This window comes from Heterocephalus glaber, unplaced genomic scaffold, assembly GCF_053883595.1.
Source record: "Heterocephalus glaber isolate CG9 unplaced genomic scaffold, H.glaber_assembly_v1.0 deba00000768, whole genome shotgun sequence".
Classification (NCBI taxonomy): domain Eukaryota; kingdom Metazoa; phylum Chordata; class Mammalia; order Rodentia; family Bathyergidae; genus Heterocephalus; species Heterocephalus glaber.
Genome location: NW_028258162.1, coordinates 3,881,346 through 3,905,272, shown reverse-complemented (window position 1 = coordinate 3,905,272; position 23,927 = coordinate 3,881,346). Strand labels below are relative to the sequence as shown.

Below are 23,927 nucleotides of genomic sequence, written 5' to 3'. Positions count from 1 at the left end.
GAACTAGGTGGGGGGTAGACCGAATGCGAGGAACTTAGATCCATGTCTCACTCCCTTCAGTTTTCAACACATTTATGTAAGATAACTTTAATAAATGGGACCCAATCTGGGCCAGGTATTGTGGACACAATTAGTAATAATTAATAAAGCCTTATTCATATCCTAAGCCCTAGTAAAAGAAATATAATTACATAAAAATTACCAAAAAATCTGCCTGGCTGGGAGAGTTTCCTTAGAAATGATATTTGAACTTGACTTTAAATAACAAGGAAGAGTTTACATATTCAGGAATGTGTTGGAGTAGGAAGAGAGGTTGTTGGGTAAAACATTTCAGGCCAAGTAAACAGTGTGAGGATCATTTGAACATGAAAGACAGTGCAGTTTACCTTTGTGCCAAAACAGAAAAGAAGCTGGGTGTGCAAATCAAAGTTTCAGTAGAGATGAACAAACCCCCTCCCCTGCACAGAGACAATCACTTGCATATGGGAAAAGTACAAGGAAATTACTCATCATTGCTGCTCAAAAATGTCCCTAAGCCAAAGCTCCCCTTCCTGCACACTTGCTGCAGTGGGCTATTTGTATCATTGAAAGCTCTGAAAGGTTCGCCATCCCTGAGAGCAATGTATGATAAAATGCTGATAGGTAATATCTTTATCCTGATCCCTATTTTAAATGGAAAACATGTCACATTTCACTCAAGTTCACTACTTTTTTTTTTTTTGGTAGCAGGGATTGAACTCGAGATCTTGTGCTTGTGAGGCATGTTGGAGGAACCACTGAGCTAAATCCCCGGCCCTGTTCACTACATTTTATTTGATTAAAACATTCTATTTCTGGGTTGCTTAGAGTTTTTTTCATGTCATTAATGGAAGTTGAATTTTAGTAAATTTTTTTTTTCATTCATCGAGCCATTTGTATTACTTGTTCTTTATTTTGTTAAAGTGGTTAATTAGGATGACTTTTTCTTTCTTTTTTTTTTGGTACCGGGGCTCGAACTCGGGTCCTTGTGCTCGCGCAGCAGGCAGCAAAACCACTGAGCTAAATCCCCGGCCAGCATGACTTTTTCCAATGTGAAACAAATCTTGGATTTGGGGGAAAATGTAAATTGTGATATATTTTCATATATATATATATATATATATATATATATATATCTGGTCTCAGTTTGATTACAATTTATTTATGAGTTTCTGCATCAACATGCATAAATGAGTATTTATATTACTTTCTTGTAAGTAAATAAGTAATACTTTCTTGCATTTGTTCAGTTTTGGAATTGGGTTTTAGCTTTCTCCATCAAATAAGTTACTTGTATTTTAATCTCTGTACATAACACTGGGGAAGCAGTTGCTTTATTCCAGAGCACTGAAGATACCATTTTATAGTATCCTGGATTTCATTAGGGAACTGGATTATTACTAAGCCATCTCTAAGATTTCTGTAACTGAACCTAATTTTTTAATGTTTATGGTAATTTGCATGGATTAGAAAAAACAATTACACTTCTAAGACAAAAAAAGTTTTCTCAAAATATAGGTAATAGGTTACAACTTGTACCACATAGCTATGGTTTACTGTAAATGATTGTTTTACCTTTAAGGTTTCAAAAACTTTGTTTCAAAATAAAATCATTCTTCGAACATTCTAGAATAAATGTAAAAATCAAGTCCATTGGCACAAATTAGTGAAGTATGTTTTGCTGAATGTGTTATAAATGTAGCATAGTGTTTTCTATTTTCTCTTAGATGGTCTGTTTCTTTTCACAGCATGCTCAGAAGACTACACAGTTAATTCTGGGACATTTACTTCTCCAAACTTCCCCAATCATTACCCTCATGACTATGAATGCATTTATAGGATTACAGTAGAAATTAACCAACAGATTGCATTGCACTTCACCAACTTCTCCTTGGAAGATGGCATGAGTGGAAACTGTGTAACAGATTTTGTGGAAATCAGGTAAGCATCTTTATTTCATTATTTATTTTCATAAATAATCTTTCCTGGAAAGATTAAGGAAAAATATGGAAATTCTTTGTAAATCTCCTTGGTGTGTACTTCTTGTAAGAGATAAAATTTATCACTTGAAGTATGATATAGAAAAATTACACAAGATTTAATAGGTATTTTAAAGTAATTACTTTATTAGAAATATCTGAAAATAAATGCCAGATTTTGTTTGGGCAAAGAAAACAGAAGTACTCCTACTTTGAAATGAGTTACTTGGTATTGTAGAATACCTACTTTCTTTATGTAAAATCAATTTAAATTTTAGACTGTTTACTGACCACTTAGTATAATTATATCACAAAAATGACAGCAACTTTTAAAGTTTTCATGGAGGTTTTTTATTTTCAATAATAGAAGTTAAAGCTTGTGAATTTCAGTATGAGGCATTTTTTTCATTACTTGGCACTTTGAAAAAATGTGATGTAAGAGCTATATACAACAGAAAGATATCATACATTGATATCTCACCATATCATTACATCAAAGTAAATTGGGCTACTTATTTATATATATATATCTCAATCAAATTTTTTATTTGGCATTTTAAAACTGGAGCCTTCCAATGTCTCATTGTAAGCTGTATTATATGAGGCATTTGAACTCTTTTACTATCTTATAACATTTATTATATGATACAAAGGTAATGGAGTTGTACCATATCATACTAAAATGACAATTTTAATTGATATCAAGTAATCATTGAACTTTAATATTGAATTATTTATTTACTTATTTGTATTTGAAAAACACTACAGATTATAAACTAGTTTTAAGGCCCCATGGTAGGGAAGGAGTTATTTCCAGAATTTTGCCAAATATATCAAATTGATACATTAACTTTTGAGAATTTCCAAGGATATTAGAAGGGAAAAATTTACCAGGTATGGTGGCTCATGCCAGTAATCCCAGCTACCGGGGAAGCTAAGACAGGAGGATCACAAGTCCAAGGGCACCCTAGACAACTAAGTGAGACCCTGTCTCAAAACAAAAGAGTAAAAAGGACTGGAAGTGTACCTCAACGCTCTCTGTGTTCGGTCCCCAGTACTGGAAAAATTTTTTAAAAAGAAAACTAAAATTTCTTTGTCAAATTAAGCAATATTTGTTGATGCTGCTTATAATTATGGTTTCTATATTCTGAATTTTTGACATATTTGCCAAAGACTCTTAGGTGATGATTAAACACATTTTCTCAGGTTACAGCTAGTAATAAGATGCCATGCCAGTCATAAATAATGGATATTGTTTATTAAGTCATTCAAATCCTATTTAACAAAGAAAAAAATAAAAACTAGAAATTGTGCTTTCTAAAAGTAATTCTGAGAGAAGCTGACTGATCAGATGAAATGATCAATTTATGATCCTGTAGTTTAAATTATGTTAAATGTTTATCCAGTAATATCGTCAATAACCTAGTAAATTTTCATATCTGCATTCTGTCACAGGGATGGAGGCTATGAAAATTCACCACTTGTGGGAAAGTTCTGTGGCTCAATTCTACCCCCAAGAATCATCTCCCACAGTAACAAACTGTGGTTAAAATTTAAAAGTGATTCTGTGTTGTCAAAATCTGGATTCTCAGCTTCCTGGGATGGATCATTAACAGGTGAATAGAAAACAGTTTGGAGAATCCAAATTCATTAATTTCTTGATTCTTGAATTGTCATTCTCTGTTCATTATCACTGATGCATTTTTTTCTAGCTATATTTTGTCATTGTTCTTCGTAATGAACTTTAATGTTGATGATGTTTTCAATTAATAGCAGCCATGTATTTTGAAAGAGAAAAGGGAAAAGTTCTAGCTCCTTGGCATAGTTCATCAAGCTGAACATCTTGATTAGAAAAAGTAATCACTGATATGATTATAGAACTGCAATCATAGAATGGCTACTCTTTCGTGATGCAGTTTTACATTGCATCTTGATTTAAAGAGGAGCACTGTAACACCAGTTGTATATAGACAAGAAATTCTGCTTTTACCGGAAAGAAAAGGTGTGCATTATTCCATATCTTTCTCCTGTAGGTTGTGGGGGCAACCTCACCACTTCCACGGGCATGTTCACATCTCCCAACTACCCAATGCCTTACTACCACAGCTCTGAGTGCTACTGGTGGCTGAAATCCAGCCATGGCAGCCCGTTTGAACTGACCTTCAAAGACTTCCACTTGGAGTATCATCTCAACTGCTCTTTGGATTATCTAGATGTATGTATAATGTTTCTGTTGTGTATCCACTGCTCCTATCTCATACAATGCACATAATGCACTGATTTGTATTTTTGAAATTCATGAAGGCCTATTTAAGTTGAATGTTCCATGTGAAATTTAAATTAAATAAAAATCTGAGAAGAAATTTGATAAAAATGACAGTCTTCTAAGTATACTATGTACTGAATGGCTTAATACACAAAGTATTTAAAACATTTTGATATTAACTGTTAAGATATTAAAATAAATATCCTTAAAAAGGTTTTGGAATTTATTTAAGTATGATCTACATAATTTCTACATATGCATTGAAAAATATCAATTTAGAGAACTATTTTGGTGAGTTAGGCAATATAATTAAAGATATCCAACTAGAACATTTTTACAATATCAGAAATTTGTAATTGTCAGACAGTATATAACTAATGTATATGTACATATGTATATATAATATACAGTATATTAAAATGTATTGAAATTTCACGAGTTATAAACTATGGAACCAGAAAGGAAGGAGGACAATTGCTATCAGCCATGGATTTAAAAAGTGTATTAGTCTTTCACTTTCAATGTTCAGACTTCAACCTAGTTTGCATACTTACTACCATACATACTGGTGGCTAAATTGTCTGAGCTTATGGCCTGAGTTTAAAGGCATTTCAGTATAATTTTTAAAGATGCTTTATTTCAGGACTATTTTTGTTGTATTTATGTATCTTCTCCACTTCTTTCCTCAAGTCCTTTAGGTAACATTTAAAGCCATGGCCATCTGATATGTAAAATGTTTTGTTAAAGGTATACGATGGCCCAAGTACCAGTTCTCATCTGCTCACCAAGCTTTGTGGGGATGCAAAACCCCCTCGCATCCGATCTAGTGGAGACAGCATGCTACTGAAGCTGAGGACTGACGAAGGTCAGCAAGGAGGCGGCTTTGAGGTCGAGTACTCACAGAGTAAGTACGTGCTCCAGCAGTTCATGGGCCTAGAGTGGGCCTTCAGGCTCCTCATGAAGCAAACTGAGATGAGTATAATCCATTGGTTTGAAGTACTGAAATTAATCTTGGTTTCTTATGTGGAAATGTCAACATCATTTTCAGGAGAGATGCATATGTATTAAATGTAATCTCATCCAACTAAGGCCTCTAGCAAACCATAGAAACTTGGAAGACTAATATGCTGACATATTACAACTCAACTAAAGATCAATGTAAGAGCTGAAGTGAATAGTTTTTAAAAATCTGTATCACACATTACAATCTCCTATTTAAAAATTAGTTCATTGCTCAAGTACTCTCCCACCCTAGGTTTTGTCCTCTACTTTAAAAAGTATCTTAGTTTTATTAAGAGATATTGTGCTCCTTGAGAGTCACGTGCAGTGTGTACCTTGTATACTATGGAAAATTCTGGACCGTTTCAAAATCTTCCTTCTCCATAATGCAAGTGGCACAAGTCAAGGAGCCTCAAATACAAAGGGTCTAGGGTGTGTCCTGGTGTCTTATCCTTGAGAAGGTCAATTTCCTTCTCTGGTTTTCCAAAATTTCTTCTCTAAAATGGGGCGATTAAGTTAGATGATCGCAAAACCTCTTTTCACCTTTAGAATTAAATATTTTTTGAAGTTAGTTTCAAAAGAAACATTCACAAAAACTCGGTTTCTTTGACTTTATATTCCTTAATAAACCTTTTGCTTGTGTTTTGAAAGCATAATTGCTTACCTCATTAAATTTAAATTTATCCATAATTTTTACACAATTATCTAAAAACAATTAAAAGTCAGAAAATCACATTCCAAATGTACAGTACCCTTGGATTAGTTGGAAGAGTACTAATGGTTAGTCTTGATTACTCATGAATGTGAAGATTCACATTCACTTATCTCTGAGAGCTAGGTTGAATTCTAAATAGTGTAAATACTATGTTTTAATAGGTAGCTTTCTTCTCCAGAAATTTATTATTAGTATGTACATGAAAAGCACTTTCAAGTTCTATAAGGGATATAGCCGTTTGGTTTAACTTAAAATCACTTTTTCCATTTTTATTGGTTTGCTCATGTGTTTCTTGGCTACAAGATTGCTTAGGCAAAGGTCTCTCCTTTTCTTTTTAAATCTTGTAATGTTTTATTTTTCTCTCAGTTTCTCAGAATGCTTAAGGAAGGGATTACTGGTCTTTAAATGTTAAAATCAGAGCTAATTGGGCAAATTTTGTCTAACATGTGTAACTTAAAAATTAAAGGTTTGTAAATAATGTAATTTGTGAGAACCAAGACCAGACCATGTGACCCAGGGTTCACTTTTGCCCAAGTTATTGGCGTATCTAAACAAAACTACTCTTTGGAAAGGCTTTATGGAAAATACTGTAACCTGATGGGTTTTTAAAGAGAAATAGTTTGAGTTTTAACCCTGTTCCAGCAAAGGAAGATTTTGAAGAGCCACAAGTGCCTACTTTTCCAAACCAAAATTTATAACTGGTGTTCAAGCCACTTTTCAGAAAGCACGGTTGTTACAGAAATGTCTACTATGACCACATTTTTCAGAGACAACTCTTTCAATGTAATGTTATTTTCCCTTTGTCTTTTATTCCACATCGTAAGACAATATGAAAAAGACTTTCCAGAAAGCATACTTAGGCATTTACCAAGTCATTAGGATTGGCTGAATTTGGCAGTGGACATATCTAAGGGTACCTAGTATGGTTTTCTGGAAAATTTAGCTCAAGAAAATGCCACCACTGGATTGAAAACCTTTTCTTCAAAATTTAAGATTTTTGTTTCTACTCCAAATCTTTGAAGCTTCCTCTATTCTCTTGGTACTTCCTGATGAGTAACTAGAGGGAGAACGGAGCCTTTGTTGTGAATTTCATGCAGATATTTGAATGTTCAAAAAACCATGTTGTTATTCATCTTTAGCATTCACATAGGACTTCATATTTTTCAAACTGTTGAATTCAAAGATCAGAGACGTTTTTCTCTTCCAAATGTTAAAGCCACAGGAACAGAAGCCCAGAATGTGTAAAACACTTCACTAAAAATAAAATCAGACTGCTCTCTGAGTAGAGTCAAGTTATTCTGTTGTCCACAAATTCACTGGAATTTGATCCCTATTTTAACACAGCTTATTCAATTTTTTAATGATATTTTAAAGTTTGAATTCACTTAAGTATTATTTCATGTTAATTGCAATGGAGACTCATTATAAAGCTGCTGCACTAAATAAATATGTTTATATATTTTTTAATCCAGATGTTTTCTCAAAGCAGAATCTCACACTCACTTTGGATCAATTATGATATATATATATATAATATATATATATATATATATGTATGATTGCAGTTCTTAACAGTCCTTGTTATTTTTTTCAGGATGTGAGAATGTGGTAATAGTTAATCAAACCTATGGCATCCTGGAGAGTATAAATTATCCAAATCCCTATTCTGAAAATCAGCGTTGCAGCTGGACCATCCAAGCAACAAGAGGCAACACCGTGAACTACACATTTGCAGCATTTGATTTGGAATATTACACAAACTGTTCCATGGATTACTTAGAGGTGGGTATTCTGGATTCAATAATCACTGCATTTTCAGATCAAGTAGGCATACCAAACTGGAACTCATTTATTTTTAGAATCAAATCCCTAAAGATCCTACCCTATGTGTTTATAATACATCAACCACCCACTATATTTGAACAGGTGTATTTCATGTCTCTTTCACTGTATCATTTTAATATTAAGGTACTAAAATGTATACAGGAAGTTAAGCTACTAAACCATATATAGGAAGTATCTATATTTTTAGGTTTCATTGTAACTTATAGACTAATTGACCACATATTGTTTAAATTACCCACAAGCGCAGAGATAACCTCTATATTTTGTTGATTGTTTTTAATATTTTTTTCTTATAAGTAAGAGACAGGAGATGTTTGAATATCTTTGATTTATAGAATACCTAATTTGCTTGGTACTCAGTATCTTATTTTTGATTCTCATTTTTATTTTAAAATTTAGGTTCATTTCAGGGTTTTTTTCTTTTGGTAAAATGGAATTTTCTGCTTGTTATAAAAATTGACCAGAGTTTGACCAGAGTAGTAGTTATTCAACTCTGTATGAAATGCTATACAATAAAAGTTACTTGAGTAATAGGCAACCTAGTGTTTAAGGAGATCTGCTATTTTAATTATGAGAAATTTTATTAATAAAGCTTTTTCACTAACTTGCATATATAACTTTAAGCCTACAGATTGAAAAGTTAGGCAGCTACCTATTTTACTTGCTATAATATTGGAATATCCATTCATATATAAAATTTCATACTACATAAACATTAATTTAGATATATTGGTTTCTACTTTTATACTTTTAAAAATAATTTTATTCAAACTATTTACATAGATTAACATTTATTTTTCATCATTCATAAATAATTTCTTGAATTGTCTTATATCATCTTTATTCCATCTGTTTTGTTAATATGTAATACTTTTTGAATCTACATATGATATTTTCACTAGAAATCGTTTCTGATGTGACAGGTACCTCCTTGGATGACATTGGAACATTTTTCCCATTTTCCTCTTTTAGAAAAAGGCAGAAAAGTTACTTTCAAAGCCCTTTCAAACACAACACTTGATCATATCTATTTTTACCTGTTGTGATTGTCCTCACGCACTACTAGACTGTGGGCTTCTTGAAGATATGAATTGTCTCCTACTAGCTTTGTATCTCAGGTACTAATACACTGGGATATTAAAAGAGTTCAAGAAGTTTAGATTAGGTCTGGGTATGTAACTCAGTCGTAGAGTACTTTGCTCAGCATGTGAGAGGCCCTAGGTTCAATCCTCAGTGCTGTAAACAAACACACACACACACACACACACACACACAGAGTTCAGGTTAAATTGAATATCACAGCATATTATAACATCAGCCTATTGATAGCTATTTTGAATGCCAAAGAATGGAATTCCCAACTGGCCTTTTGGTACAGCCCAACATATTCAGTACAGTCCTACAACTCAGCATGAACCAAAATCAAAAACACGATCTTGCAGAGTATGGCTATGCACCACAGTTGTGATTGATAAAGTTCAGTGGGGGAAGCTAGAAAGAGGAGTAAGCTTTTGAAGTAGACTTGAAAGGAGGAATTGGCAGAGAGAATGAGGAGGAAAAGGAAAGGAGATGAACAATTTGCAGGACTGGACTCTACTTTGGATTCACTTGAGGATGGAACGGTAATAAGTGCTCACCAGGTAATTTTTAGAGGAGTTTGAAAACTCAAATACAAATACGTGTTCCCACAACAGCAGGGCAGCTAATTAGAGGCCTCTGCAGTTGATGTGTCTGTCGTGTTACAGGCATGCCATTTCTCTCGTGCAACACTGATGGTGAAAGCAGCAAAAATACAAAATAAGAACCAGAAGTTCAGAAAGGCTTTCCAAAGAATGACATGGTTGCCAAAGGGAGGAGATTTTTTCCATCTCTGTAAGCCAAGGGGCAAGACCAGAGCAATAGCTACAGTGGCTGATCTATGGTGGAAATTTGAAAAGCATAAATAACCCCTTAAGAGGAGAAAAGTCACAAGCACAAACATCAGACTTCTATTATTTTAATAACTGGATTTTTTTTCAAGCGACTTAGCCAATTCCTAATTGAGTGGCTAATACTGGAGCCAGAATCTAGTTATTTTGAATTAATGAAACTGAAACTATAAAAAGACTTGATTAGATACTAGTCAGATTGCCTAACCTTGCTGCGAGGTGTGGGTTGGTAAGGATCGCATTGGGAAGCAAATCTAACCTTTAATTTTTTTGTTCTCTGGGCAAAATAACATGTATCCAATTTGGATATAAAATATTCAGTTGGAGGAGGGGTCATTTCTTAAAGGAGTAAGACCATATTGTCCATGTAATCATGGGGACATTAACCTTAAGGGTTCTATCTATACTTTACAACTTGGTTTCACTTTTTCATTTTTGAGCCCGTGTGGAAGAGGATATTTCTAATACATGACTGAATACACAGACAAGTGAGAGATCTGGGAGAAATCAGCACAGAGACGTACAGAAAGCCCAGGTCAGGCAAAGAGCGTGTGTGAGGTGAGGAGAAGGAGAAACCCTGAGAGATGGTTGTGTCGTGGAAGGCAAAAGAAGAGAAAGTACTGGAAGGGAACAGGCATCAACATGTTGAGATGCTCCTGAGTGGTCAAGAGAGATCGGGGTGAGAAGTGTCCTTTGGGCATGAGTGAGTTTGTGAGCAGTGTTTGTGTGGTGGCAGGAGCCAGACCTCAGGGTGAAGAGGCATGAAGGGGGAGGGAGAGGGTGAGCACCGACTGAGTCCTCGGAACAAAGCAGCGAGTCATGGCTGCTTCTCTCTAGTTCTCATCCAGACTAAGCCTAGGCTTCTCCTCTCCAGCACCCACCCTTCACTTCCCCAATAGTCCTCACGTGACAAGCTTTCTTACGAGGTGTTCTTCTGCCTGTCCTCTGGTATGTCAGTGCCTCCTAAAATGTGGCCCTCCAGAACCGGATTCAACACTCCCGTGCACTGCTCAGGGCCCAGTGAGCTGGGATTATGGTATCTGGCTCAGATACTTCTGGTATTACAAGTCCATGTGGAATGGCGTTTACTGTTAGCCGAGTTATAATACTGTCCTGTAAGGAGATCTGTAATCTCTAGGCCACTCTTCCGTGAATGTTATGGATTCATCGCTTTAGCTTACAGTTTGAAAATCTAAAAGGATATTATGCCTAGTACGTTATATTTGACTCCAAGAATTTCACCATTCCTAGTTCCCCCAAACCCTCATTCATTGCCCTTTAGAGAACCATCAACTTGCACATAGAGCCATTGGCCATTGACCTACTACTTCTTCAAAAATAATGAATAAAAATATTACAAAAGATGGCACATCTTTCAGACACTCTAAAGTGTTAGATTCTTTTTGGTTAAAAGAACTACTATTAAATGCTTTGGGACTAGCACTATTTAAACAACTAGGTAATAATAATGGCAACTATTTATTGAGTCTGTATTGTTTTCTAGGTAACTCTCACAGCAACTGTGAAAGGAGAAAATATTATTCTCACGTGAAGTTGAGAAAAGTCAGGCAGGTACAGGTTGTCATGGTTACAGAGATTGCCAGTGACAGAGCCAGGCTATACCCCAGGCCACTGTGACTCTGGGCTGGCGCTCTTGGTTATGACAGGCCATGCACATTCACTACTTTCTGTCACCCTTGCTGGGATCAGGAGTGTGTGTCTGAGGGTCCTCAGTTCTATTGCTTACTGACACTCTTGCAGAGAGAAATTTATATTGTCTTAGCATGATTTCTTCTTTAAGGAAGTGGTCATTATCACAATCACATTTTTCTTTATACATGTTGAAAAATATTTTTAGTGTCTGATTTGGAATTTTTTCAAGCATCACTGTTGATATACTCATCCGTGAGATTCCAGAACAAATCTTTTCCAGTTTTCCCTGGTCTGGTGTATGCTCTTGATTGCTGGTACTTAAACACATGCAGTCTGAGCCATGTGAAAAGGATTAATGTTTGGGTTAGGATGGAGGATGTGTGGAGGGTAAGGGACCTCATGATAGACAGGATAGGCTAAAGAGCCGGGAATAGCCCAGAACAAAGGCAGTTAGGTGCACTCCCCAGTGTTTCTCCTTTAAGGCTTTGTTCTTTCTCTCTGACTCTTCCCATCCATTTCCCTCTCTCTCCAGAGGCTTCCTCTGAGTTACTCAGCCTCGTAATTTGAGCTTTGACATGGCCACTCCACCCATGACTACATGACCATTTACCTCAAGGGATTGGCAGGTGGACTCTCCCTTGGTGACAAATTTCCGGTGCAGGTGGCTCATCTCTTTGAGCTTGACAGCAAAGATGTGGATTTAGCTTGCTTATAGATGGGCAGTCTTCAGGGCAGGATGGCCAGCTCTGACCAGAGGAGTAAGGCCAAGCTTCCACCAATGTAGCTCACCCAGTATGAGAGAACCTTTGAGTCAGAGAAGGAGTTATGCTGGCCTTGCCAAAGCTTTGTTTTAAATATCTAGGAGGTCATCAAGATAACAAAACTGCTTCTGTAATGATTGTATTAAATACTGCAGGGTATGGTTCACGTGAGTCTGGAAAAATTCATTTAAGGAGTTCAGTCTAACCTCCTAAACTAAAATTCCATGTCTCCTTCATTTTTCAGAGTCAAACTAGGCATATTGCTACCTCTTCTTCATCGTGTTCCACTATCTCCTACCATGATCAGTCTAGTCTATGTGATTATCTTTTACCTTAACCAGAGCATGAAAAAAATAGACATTTTTCCCATTGTATTATTTCCCAAAGTTCAGCTAATTTGTATGTGTGCTCATGAAATGGTCGGAAAACTTCTTAAATTGACCTCATCAGATGTCTCCCCTTTTATTCCCCCACTAAGTTAGTCTTGACTTTGTGCTTAGAATTTAATTTTTAAGAATTTGTCCTATATCTTGAATTTTCTTTCCCTTTTATTGCTCCTTTAAGAACAGTTTGAACTGTTTTGACCCATAGTATCCCATTTTATTCTGCAGTCTGAAGCACTAAAACCTTAGGCCTCTGACTGAGATGTTCAGATATCACAGGCTTTAAGCCCAAAGGATCATCTGCTCCCAATATTTTATTCTCTTCCGTACTGACAGTCACTTCTTTGCCGGCCAGAGTAGCACCTTCCTTCACTATTCTGTTGCTTTCTGAGAGAGAAGAGCATATGTGAAATTCAACAAATGCTACCTTTTTTTTCAGAACAAGACACCTAATGGGTATCTAGACCATTGAGGTTGTCTCCCTCTGTCATCCCTGTATAGTTCTTTTTGCTGCACCAGAGTTGTCCTTTTCCTTTGTAAGATTGCAGTCTCTACTGATGGCAGAGAAGGACATCACTAAACTGGCTGCATTCCAGAATCACCAGGGACTCTTGTCAGAGAAACCGGTGCCTACACCCTACTCCAGGATTCATCACAGTCCCTGGAAATGGCAGAACAAGCCTTTCACGTGCCTCGGGGAGAACTTGACTCTGACCACTCATTGTGTCTATAGCCCGCTCTCACCATCATAGCCTGCTTTGGCTTCATAGCTCTCTCCTGGGATGTTTCAAGTATCTTCTTAACATACACCTTTGAGCAAAGTAGTTATTTCTTCTTAAACAGGTCTTATCCATTCCTATGGCGATGCTTGCATTGTTGCATATGGCCTTCTAACACTGTCAATGTCATATTTGCCTCATCATATAAATAATACCAGATTTTCTTTGGAGTTTTGTATTCTGAGCTTGAGTTTTCTCTCCCCTTTCCTTATTTGGCATGTTTGCCCCTATCTCTTTCCCTCTGATCCTTTCATACCGTTTTACCCCTTCCTCTTTCCCATTTAAGGCAGGCTCCAGTCCTCTTGACGTCAGTGACTTCTGTCAAACACATTTCCCTGCAGTCTTTTATGTATTTCACCTCTTGCCAAATCCTTCCTGATGTCATCCTGCTCGCCAGATATTTACAGTATCATTTGTTAAACTTCCATGTCCTCCTCTCCATTGTAAAATAATTCATTTTGAATGAAAGAATGGACAAAAGTATCACCAGTGTCCCCAGAGCTTCTAGTTTGAGGGCCATGTTTTCTAGGCCGATAGCCTGAACAACATTTTTTATACCACAAGGGTGAAACATTGGGCCCATCTGGTATTGTATTTAGTTGAGGCAATGCTAGCTGTTGCTATGGAGAACTCATAAATTTGTTGATGCTTAATGCAACCAAGTTTATTTCTCAGTCACACTGGAGTCACATGCAGGTGTTCTTGGCCCTTCACATAGAAATTCATAAGCCCAAAGAGGAAGTGGATTTGGGGGAATCACACAGCTGTATCTGCCACAAGTGTCGATAGATGACTCACAAGTAAAAGGACCCATGTTTTAGTACATTTGGGAAGTGCTAAATTACATTTAAATAGGGTTAGTTTGTGTGTGTGTGTGTGTGTGTGTGTGTGTGTGTGTGTGTGTACTTTCACTCTCCTTCATACCCATTGTCTGTTCATTTGTTCAGTCAGTAGAGTATATTTAGATACCTAGGCTATGGGAGTGTAACTATTTATCATCAGTTTTTCCTTGTCATCCGGAGGATACAGATGTTAACGTAGTTATCATAGAATAAGAATGCACCCACAGGCCATGTTAAGTGTTGGAGGGAGCGCTAAGGGGCACTCTCACGGCCTGAGACCGGCAACCAAGCTCATCAGAAAGGCGTCCCCGAGGAAGCAGAGGCACAGATGTGTCAGGAAGTGAGGGCTCACTGGGGAAAGTGGTCCCAGAGGACTTGAGAGAAGACCAGAAGACCAGTGTGGGGCTCCCGGGGCTTGAGCAGGCAGAGCCCTGTGACCTCAATCAGCAACAGGAAGTCTCCCAAGGGTGCGAGCAAGGAAATAAGAGCCAAACTGTCATTTTTAAAAACAGCAACTCTGGCTAGCAGAATAAATTGGAGGGAAGGTAAAATAACTGTGGAGATCAGTAAGGAGAGTGCTAGGTATGGACCAGGTGAGAGAAATCTGGTCTTCACCATCACTGTGGAGGAAGAATGTTATCTGAAGAACCTGAGAGCATTTAGGAGATAAAATGGTCAGAGATGGATGGCTGCCCGGATGAGCATGGGGTTACACACTGAGGGAAGAGGGGATGGCAGGAGAACGCCCCGGAGGACTGCCTGCAGGGACAGCCAGGACAGAGTAGGCCCCCACCTAGGAAGGAGGTGCTGAGGGCAGGGGCACTAAAGGAGTTTTCAGGTACATCCATCTTTGCCCAGAATGTAAGTAACTAACATCTACTGGACATTTGTATTCCTTAGAACATTCTCAGGGAAACATTATGCTACAGATAGTTTCCAAGTTTCTTCCATCTTAATGCTCATAAATAAGCATAAATTTTAAAGTTCCTGAGGCATTAGAAAAGTTCTCCTTCATTTCTAAGAAGTTTATTTTGAGCATTACAATACTGTTTCCATTAATTAAATGTTTCCCATGTGCTGGCCATTACTGTAGACACTTTGATAGATAGCATTGTCTATCTCAGCACTCCAGTCATTGAATATTTTTATGTTCATTTAACACATAGGAGAACTGAGGTGAATAACAGCGTTCACTTCAGGATCACACTGGCAGGAGGAGATAGCGGCTGGGGTCGCTGTGCTCAGGGCTATGTAACCAGTGGGCCGCCATGTAGTCAGTCTGCCTGGGTTCAAAGCTTAGCTTCTCCTCACCACCTGGGTAAGGAGTCCGGCTTCTTGCTGCCTCGGTTTCCTTGTGTGTGAGACAGGGGTAATGACTACACCTATTCACAGAGCAGTTGTTGGATTAAATAAGATAATGCATACACCTGGTATATTTCAAATACTCAAGAAACATTTCTTATCACTCCCCCATACTGCTTCTGGAAGAGCTTAGCAACTCCTACATGGCCATTCAGACTTTTCCTCAGACATTTCAGGGTGTTGCTTCTCCCCTAGAACAACCTCTGTCTCCTGGAAATGCCACCTCCTCTTCTGTGCCCTGTTCTTCCTGGGTTCACGGGTGGTTCTTTCTCTCCCAGTTCCTTTCCCCTCTTGGTAGGACATTGACTTCTCTCTGCTCCCTACGAATCTGTTTCAAGGCACATTCCTTCTGTCCTTTTGAACATGTTTGTATCCTCTCTAACAATAGGAGTGTAAACAGACGTTTGTGTTGCAGTGTCCGTCACTGCTGATCACATGACAGCATAACAAGCACCCGGTTCCAGATGTCTTGGTTTCATGATGAACCAGTCTTTACAAAGAAAGCTACAGCTCAGCGTTGACAGTGCCAGAGCTGCTCTGTCTGTCAGGGGTGGATCTTTGCTAGAATCAGAGTTGCAAAACCAGCTGCTTCTATCGCTGAGGGCTATGGGATGCTAAGATTTAGTGTTCCCCTTGTCTAACTCCTTCGCAGAGAATGACTTTCAACTCCCAGGCTACAGAATAGAATACATCATCTCACTCTGTTGTCTACACGCCTGCTCAGGAGCGCATTGATTCAGAGGGAAATTCTGGGGCCAGTCAGTCTAGGTTTAAGCCCAGGCTCCATAGTTTATGAGCTCTGTGACCTTCGGCAAGTTACAGCTTCTGTGTACCTCACTTTCCCCATCTGTAAAACAGGGCAATTGAAGTAAACGAGCTAATATATGTAAAGAACTAGAACAAAGCCCGGAACATAACAAATATTTTAGAATGTTTGCTGCCATTATGTACACTGATGCTGACATAAGAGAAGTGCCTCTGTTAGATATAGAGACATTGCCAACCAGCATTCAGTTCTCCAGACTGAGATATAATTGTGGTTCCACTCACAAGATGTTTGTCTTCTCACTGCCCGTGTGCAGCCTGCTTCATTAATCCACACTTATTACAAGGGATAAATGATAAGTAATAAAGCCAACATTTTAGCCAAGTGTGGTGGTACACAGCTGTAATCTAGGGGACCCGGGATACTGAGGCAGGAGGGTTGCAAGTTTAAAGCCAACCTTAACGATGTAGCTAGACCCTCGGTTTAAACCCCAGAACAAACAGAATAACCAATGGAAAAAAGTCATGTTTTGGGCCAGGGATGTAGCTCAGTGGTGCTGTGCCTGCCTGGCAAGCATGAGGCCTTGAGTTTCATTCCCAGTACAAAACAAAGTAATGTTTTAATCCACTTAGGTTACTGGATTCTCTGTTAAATACAATGAAGAAAATATTGGTTCCACTAACAAAAATTTAGGTATTTTCACTGTAACTTTTAAAACTGTTTCTGTTATTCTCTATTATCCATTAGAAAATGACTTCTGCCATATTTTAACGATTCTGTTTTATAAAAAAAAATTATCAATGGATAAACTGGAAATATTTTTCTTGAGTAATTGATGGCTTTCAGAATATTGGATTCCTAAACTGGGCACAGAGGCATGGACATGTAATCCTATCTACTGGGGAGGCTGAGGCAGGAGGATCACAAGTTCAAGACTTACCTGGGCAGCATAGTGAGTCCCAAAAGAATTGCTGAGTTTCCAGAACTCTCAATGGAAATAACAATATTACTTGCATTATAGAGTTGCTAGGAATTTTAACATAGAGCAATGTCCAGGACAAGTAAGTGCTAATAAATATTATCTATTTCTGTTTTAACATAAACATAATCATATGGATTATGTTTTGCTCTCTAAAGGATTTTGCAGTAAATAAAAAGCTACGGTTGCCAAAACAGCCTTCCCAGTTGTGATGAATACAGATTAACTAGAGTGGCCTGGTGCTGAAGGCAGAGTTCCCATCCCCTAATTCCCAGTTTCCCTGCAGAAGCCATGGGGTTCTCAACCTGCATCTAGGAAGCTCAGGAGTTAAATTTGCAGGTTGGAGAAATGCAGAGAAGCCAGCCAGATTTTATGTCTTAGCAGCACTGCATCTGGGCTCAGGTTCATGCTCAGGGCTCTTCCTTCAGCTTTTCCTGGGCAGATTTGTCATGCTTCCCAGAACTGTCTGTCAGAGAGAGTTACCTTCTAGGACTTCAGCATCTGGCTTAGAGCTCAGAGAGAAGCTCTACAAGTTACAAGTCTGTCCGCTCTTCGAAACTATGCATAAAGAGTGGCAACCATCTAGGCAACAATGCAGTTTGTGTCCGGATATAGGGTGGGAATCTAACACTCTACTAGAATGATCCGCGTTCAGAAGAAGTGAGGTATGAGGTGTATGTGTCAGTTACATAAGACAGACCTGTGTGGGGTCGTCAAGTGTGGCAAGAAGAATTTGATGACAAATTTGGGTTCCCAAGTTACCTGAGTAGAAGGAGATTTTCTTTTATTACAAAAAATTCAGAGGAGAAATGTTACCCCACTGTGATCAGAATCTCTTCCTGTTTCAAAAAGAAAAACGGATCTTTTCTGGCCACCTCTGACAATGAAGACTTGTCATGTGATTGCGATAGTTTGCTGCAGTTAATTAGGCAAAGGCAACCTTCAAAGGGGAGCTTTTGGTCTGGGATGAGAAGAAAACTGTGTTTCTGCTCTCAGTGTTCTTTCCCCAGAGAAGATCAGGAGCAGGATGAATACTGAGCAGCTTAGCACAGTCTCCGGACTGCCTGTGAACTAGTGCAATAGCTACTAGGTGCTCCACGCCTGAAGTTGTTCTGTCTGCATCTTCTTACCTCGTCATCCTCACCTAGATTTCTTCCTCAGACAGGGCAACGGCAGCAAACACATAAGGTCTCTTCCACCGTCTAAACGGGTGTGGCATGGAGAAGAATGGATCACTTACAATGCTGAGTTTTAAATATCGGTGCTCATAGTGGTGGCTTTGGGTTAACTGTCTTGATTTTTCTGCATTTTTAAAATGGGAAAGGCTTCCAACTTTTTAGAAAAAAATGTTTTTTGGTACACATTCCTCGCCCTTTTTATTTTTCATTTTGAGCTAGGGTCTTGCTAAATTGCCTAGACAAGACTGAAACGTCCTCCTCCCTCAGCCTCCCAAGTGCTGGGATTACAAACATGTACCATCACACCCAGCTTAGAACTGTATTTTAAAATTACATCTTTAGCCTTCAGTTTTCACACTACTATTTATTTATTATTGTTTACTCTATATATTTCTCTTGCTGATTGGGGAAGAGCTTCAGGGATGGAACTTTAGGTCCCTCCAGCTTAAGGTTCTAGGGATTCCGGTTCCGTGAGCCACAGTTTTCTGGGTCCCCTAGTCAATCTGCAGCAGATGGGGAGGCTCTCAGGAGGCAGAATGACAGTAATAAAATCTTCAGTGTCTCCCTGTGGTAGGGACGTTGGCAGGGGGAGGGCAGCAGTTTGAGGGATTTAACATGCGCATGTCCAGGACAGAGAGCTCCTGGCTTTCAAAGCGTTTCAGTTAGCAAGGGGGCGGAGGGCGGGGAGGGGAGGGACAGGGCTAGGCACTTCCTGCTCCATTGGTGACCATCAAAACTTGTTTCTAGCAGGCCTGTAGTCCCTGAGCATCTATGGGAATTATTTTTTATAAAGGCTTAGTCTAATTAATGATAAAAAGCTAGCTACAATATAAAAGGAAACATTAAGGATGAAATGATTTCAAACTAGTGCTGGAGTAGAATGTTTTACGTAATAACACTGCAGTGAACCATGATTTATACATGACCCTGAGCCACATAAGAGATTACAGAGAGAGGCAATCTAATACTTTTAGTAGGTCAGCTGGGTATCTGGAAACTTCAAAGGGTGTGAAATTCTAAGATTGGAAAGACATTATCAATACATATTTATATTGTCATGTCAATAGGCCCTCAAAGATAATGCTTTAAAAATTGATTTTTTTGATGAGAAAGAAATACATAGGAAACACAGAAAAACTAGGTGAAATAAAAAGAACCTAAATTACATCGCTACTAGTATTTGTTTACATTTACTTCCTGTGATTTCTCCTTATACATTTCTTTTAATATTTAAAGGAGATTATTCTGTATACACTATCCTATAATGATTTTTCCTACCTGACACAGCTCATGGCTGTTTCCTTATGTATTTATTAGGGCACGTGTTTTCAATGTTACATGTTCCATTATCAGAATCCACTACTAGTCCCTGCTGTGAAACATTCAGAATCTTTCATATTTTATTACTGTAAACAACCGTGAGGCAAACATCTGTGTAGGCAAATTCCATCTTTGACAAACATTCACCATTGGGAAGTGATTTTAAAAATGAAAAAAAAAATCAGCCTTTGTGGCGTCTAATAAGAGTAACACAGAGAGCAGAAATAAAAGTGTCAGTGCATTAGTAAGAGTGTACAGCAACCAGCCACCACACAGCGAGACGGCTCTACGGTCTGCTTGGTGTCAGACCTCTAATTCAGAGTGACACACAGTAACCCGGAGTGCGGTCTTTCCATGGTTTCTTGCTCTCATGCCAGCCCAGCATTATGAGTCGTTGTTCATTTTAGATAGGGAGTTCACATTTCCTGCCCCACCCTCTGGACACATGACAGAGTGGCTTTTCCGGGAGAGGGGTGGAGGTATGGAAGGCTGGTGTGGAGTGCAGGGTGAGGGGCCTGGTGTCCGGCCTTGGGGAGGGGTCTCAGGCTCAGGAGGGCCATCGTAGAACCCCCTTGAGTATCACATGCTGCCTATAAGCCTTCCTCTTTCACATCTGCCTAATTTTCCCACTACAGTTTTTTTTTTTATGTGTTTACCTCCTTGGGCTTTTCTTGTTATCTACATTGTGATTCATGTTTGACAGTTTTTGCTGCCGTTGCAGGAATATTTCAAAAGCCTTAAAATTTTAAGTAAACTGTAAGCATTCCAAGTTTATTAAGACGTATGCAATAAACTTCCACAACAATACTCTTAATAACAACACTGGGGCTGGGGATGCAGCCCAGCGGTAGAGTACTTACCTTCCCTCTGCCAGGCACTGGGTTCAGTCCCCAGTGCTACAGGAGACTGAAACCAAAAACCTCTCCTGAGTCAGCTCAGCTCCCCAGATCCTGCTGTGGCTGTTGCTGGGTGGAGGAAGCTCTGAGCAGGCACTTCCAGAATTCCTCAGCTCCCACCCCTTTGAGCCCCAGTGGGTGAGCAGCTGGCAGAACAGCAAGGGGAGAGGAGGGTGCACCAGGAGAAACCACTTTTCACTTTGTATCTTGGCCACTTTTCTTGCCATTTGACTCTTGCTTATCCTCAGCACCGGGGTGGCCCTAACGGCTTTTGATTCCCCATTCTCCTCGCTGCCCATCCCTGGCACGATCCACCATCCTCCCCTAGCCCTGACACACACACACCGTCACCCGACACGGGATGATTTGCATTGGGCTCTGCTTCCACTTCCTGCGTGTCAGAGATGGCCTCCCACTCCAAGGCCTCTGGTCGCCATAGCAACACGCCACATGGCTACCCAACTCGCGCCTTGATTCCTTGCTCCTCCACTTGTCTGCCCTGCCAGTGCTCATTTCTCTGAAATGTTTTACGTGAATCAGCCTCAGTTCTCTATATTGTCATATTTCTTTTCTCAAAATTATTTTGGGGTGGATTCTTTGGAAAATCGTTGCTTCCCTTTGCCTCTCACCAAAAGTTAGAATAACATTATGAGCGCTCTGCATGTCAGACCTCATACCACACCTGTTACACGGTTTGTCTCATTTGTCACAACCTTATGAGGTAAGTAACGTTGTGGTACCAACTTTATAAACAAAGTTTAGCTTAGAGAAGTGAAGTAATTTTCTCAAGATTATGTTCAAAGAAAAGTCTAGAGCTACAGCGTGACACTGGGGCCTGACTATTGTATGTCCCTAGGAAAAAAAATGACTTTCTGGGTTCTATTTGAGATACAATCTTCTATCAGTAACCTTGACTTCAAAATGCCTTTCTAAGATCTCAGATTTAACTAGTTTCTTTACATTGACTAGAATTTGTGTTCTCTACAAAAATAAGATATTCTTCACTATGCCTAAAATTCTTCTTCATATTGATGAATTATGTTTGTTTATATGTTTAACTCTAAGGTGTCAAGTTTTCTTTGAAAATTTTAAAGGTTTGTAATAGTAATTGGGCCAAACTTTTTCCTGACATTTCTAATATTTAAGGTTATCATTCAAAAGAAATTCTTGCTTTGCTTCCTCTATATAGCTTATGTTTAACTGAGTCTTAAAATTAATATTTCACTAATGAAAGAAAGAATTTCCTGGGCTGGGGATTTAGCTCAGTGGTTTCGCCGCCTGCTTCGCAAACGCAAGGACCCAAGTTTGATCCCCAGTACAAAAAAAAAAAAAAAAAAATTTCCTTACCAGAAAAACTTAGGAAATGAGAAGAAATTAGAAAAAATATGAATTAGGTTGCAATCTAAAATATAAAGGGCTGAGTTTCAATTGTTGTCACTCATTGTAACTCTAAAATAAGTTTAGAAAAAGTCAGTCTGTACATCCCCTGCTCATATAGATGAGAAAATTTAATTATAATTTTTGTTTGTAAAGTTACAAATGTCCAAAGTCATAAAACAACTTAGCAACAGAGAGACACTTGAAAAGTTCGTTTCTGTTTTTAGGGTTTGTAAAGTTGACTCCTATGGAGCGAATGGGTTGAGGTGCATATTAGAGGGCTCTGGGTCCCTGGCACCTTAGAACTTGACTTCCAGCGATTCCTGAATTACCTAAAACCCATAGCCTAACCAGGCACAGTGTTCATTTCTATTGTTCCAGCTACTGGGAAGCCTGAGGTGGGAGGGTCACTTGAGCTCAGGAGTTCAAGGCTGGCCTGGGCAACAAAGCAAGACCCTATCTCACAACAAAACCAAACCAGTGCTTCATCTGGTCAAACACTGGACTACCTCTGTCAGTAACTGACCATCCTTTATGTGTCTTCAGTTTTATATCTTCCATCTTGGGTCCTTAATATTGAGGAACCCACTGCAATCACTTTGTGTTGCCATTGGAGTCTGAAGACACCGATGCTCTAATAAACTTCTTGTCTCAAACCCATGCAAAGGAAGTAGATAGACTTTGGTGAGTTTGGCTTAGGCAAGCGATTTCCTTCCTCTTTGTGTGTCCTAAGAGTGACTGAGATATTTTGGGTCCGGCTGGTGGTGAGGGAGCTCGAAACCACAAAAATCCTAAATAAGGAGTCTCTTTGAGAATGACTGAAAAGATTTTACACAGGAGGTTTTATACTGTACAGATAGCCACATCTGAAGATAAATTTAATGGCCAACTTGAAAATGGGAACATAATTTCAAGTATTAAAAGCAGTCCTCTGAACACAGCTATATAAATTACATTTGCATTTTCAAGGTGAGAGTCTGCGGGTTCTGTTAGTTTCTTTGGAATGAACTAAGTTGGAACTTCACAGGTTGTTCACTCAGAGTAGATCTCTGACTCTCAGAGCAGAAGAAGCTGACTTTTCCCGTCCATGCTGGCAATCGCGCCACTGGTGGCTATGAGTCACAGCTGGAATGTCCTGTGGTTAACATTCTGCTCTGAAAAGAGAATCGGGAGCAGCAAGACACCAACTGGTTTCCATGGTAACCTGTATTTGTGTACTTCGACTGTTACTTTTTGTGTGGTAAATTTACGTGGGAATGAATTGTAAAGGTCATGGTGATGTTAGTCATCTGTGTGACCATAAACAAAAACCCTGATTTAATTAATTGTAATTTTTTTTTTTTTGGTACCGGGGATCAAACTCGGGACCTTGTGCTTGCAAGGCAAGCAGTGAAATCACTGAGCTAAATCCCCTAAGTGTAAATGTTAAAAGAACATAAAACTGAAGGTATGAGGGGTTTTTTTTCTCATGGAGACATTGTTCTGTACTAATTAATCATTAATTTATTTGCCATTACATTGAAGAAGTTTCAAAAAGGTCTATCCAATGTTCATTTCAATGCATTATTCCCTCTCCTCAAAGGCAAAAGGAAGCTGTCATTCACCAGTGTCCCCAACCCACTGCCTTTCCCTTCCACCTTCTTCATCTCATTCACAATGTGTTATCTGAGACCACCGAACGGCTCAGGGGCTCTCCTTCAGTGATGTAATCCCATAGCAAGGAAGGGAAAAAATCCCCTCGATATCATTTGAAAATGCTGTAGCCCTTAACCTTGCCGAGCAAGGAGGGGAAAAGATTATATATATTGTTTGTGGCCTCATGCAGAATGAAAACGCTGTGTGTCTCCTCAACTTGATACTTAGTTCTTTGCAAGTGGCTTA

General features: G+C 38.8%; 1 protein-coding gene across 1 annotated transcript in view; it reads left to right on the top strand.

Annotated features, from left to right (window-relative positions):
- Cubn (cubilin) overlaps positions 1-23,927 on the top strand; it is a 259,007-nt gene that overhangs the window by 81,223 nt on the left and 153,857 nt on the right. Inside the window, exons 23-27 of the mRNA XM_004859974.4 lie at positions 1,767-1,959; positions 3,453-3,613; positions 4,031-4,212; positions 5,011-5,167; positions 7,572-7,759. Of these exons, the coding sequence (XP_004860031.1) occupies positions 1,767-1,959; positions 3,453-3,613; positions 4,031-4,212; positions 5,011-5,167; positions 7,572-7,759 (881 nt within the window). The remainder of the gene's footprint in view (positions 1-1,766; positions 1,960-3,452; positions 3,614-4,030; positions 4,213-5,010; positions 5,168-7,571; positions 7,760-23,927) is intronic.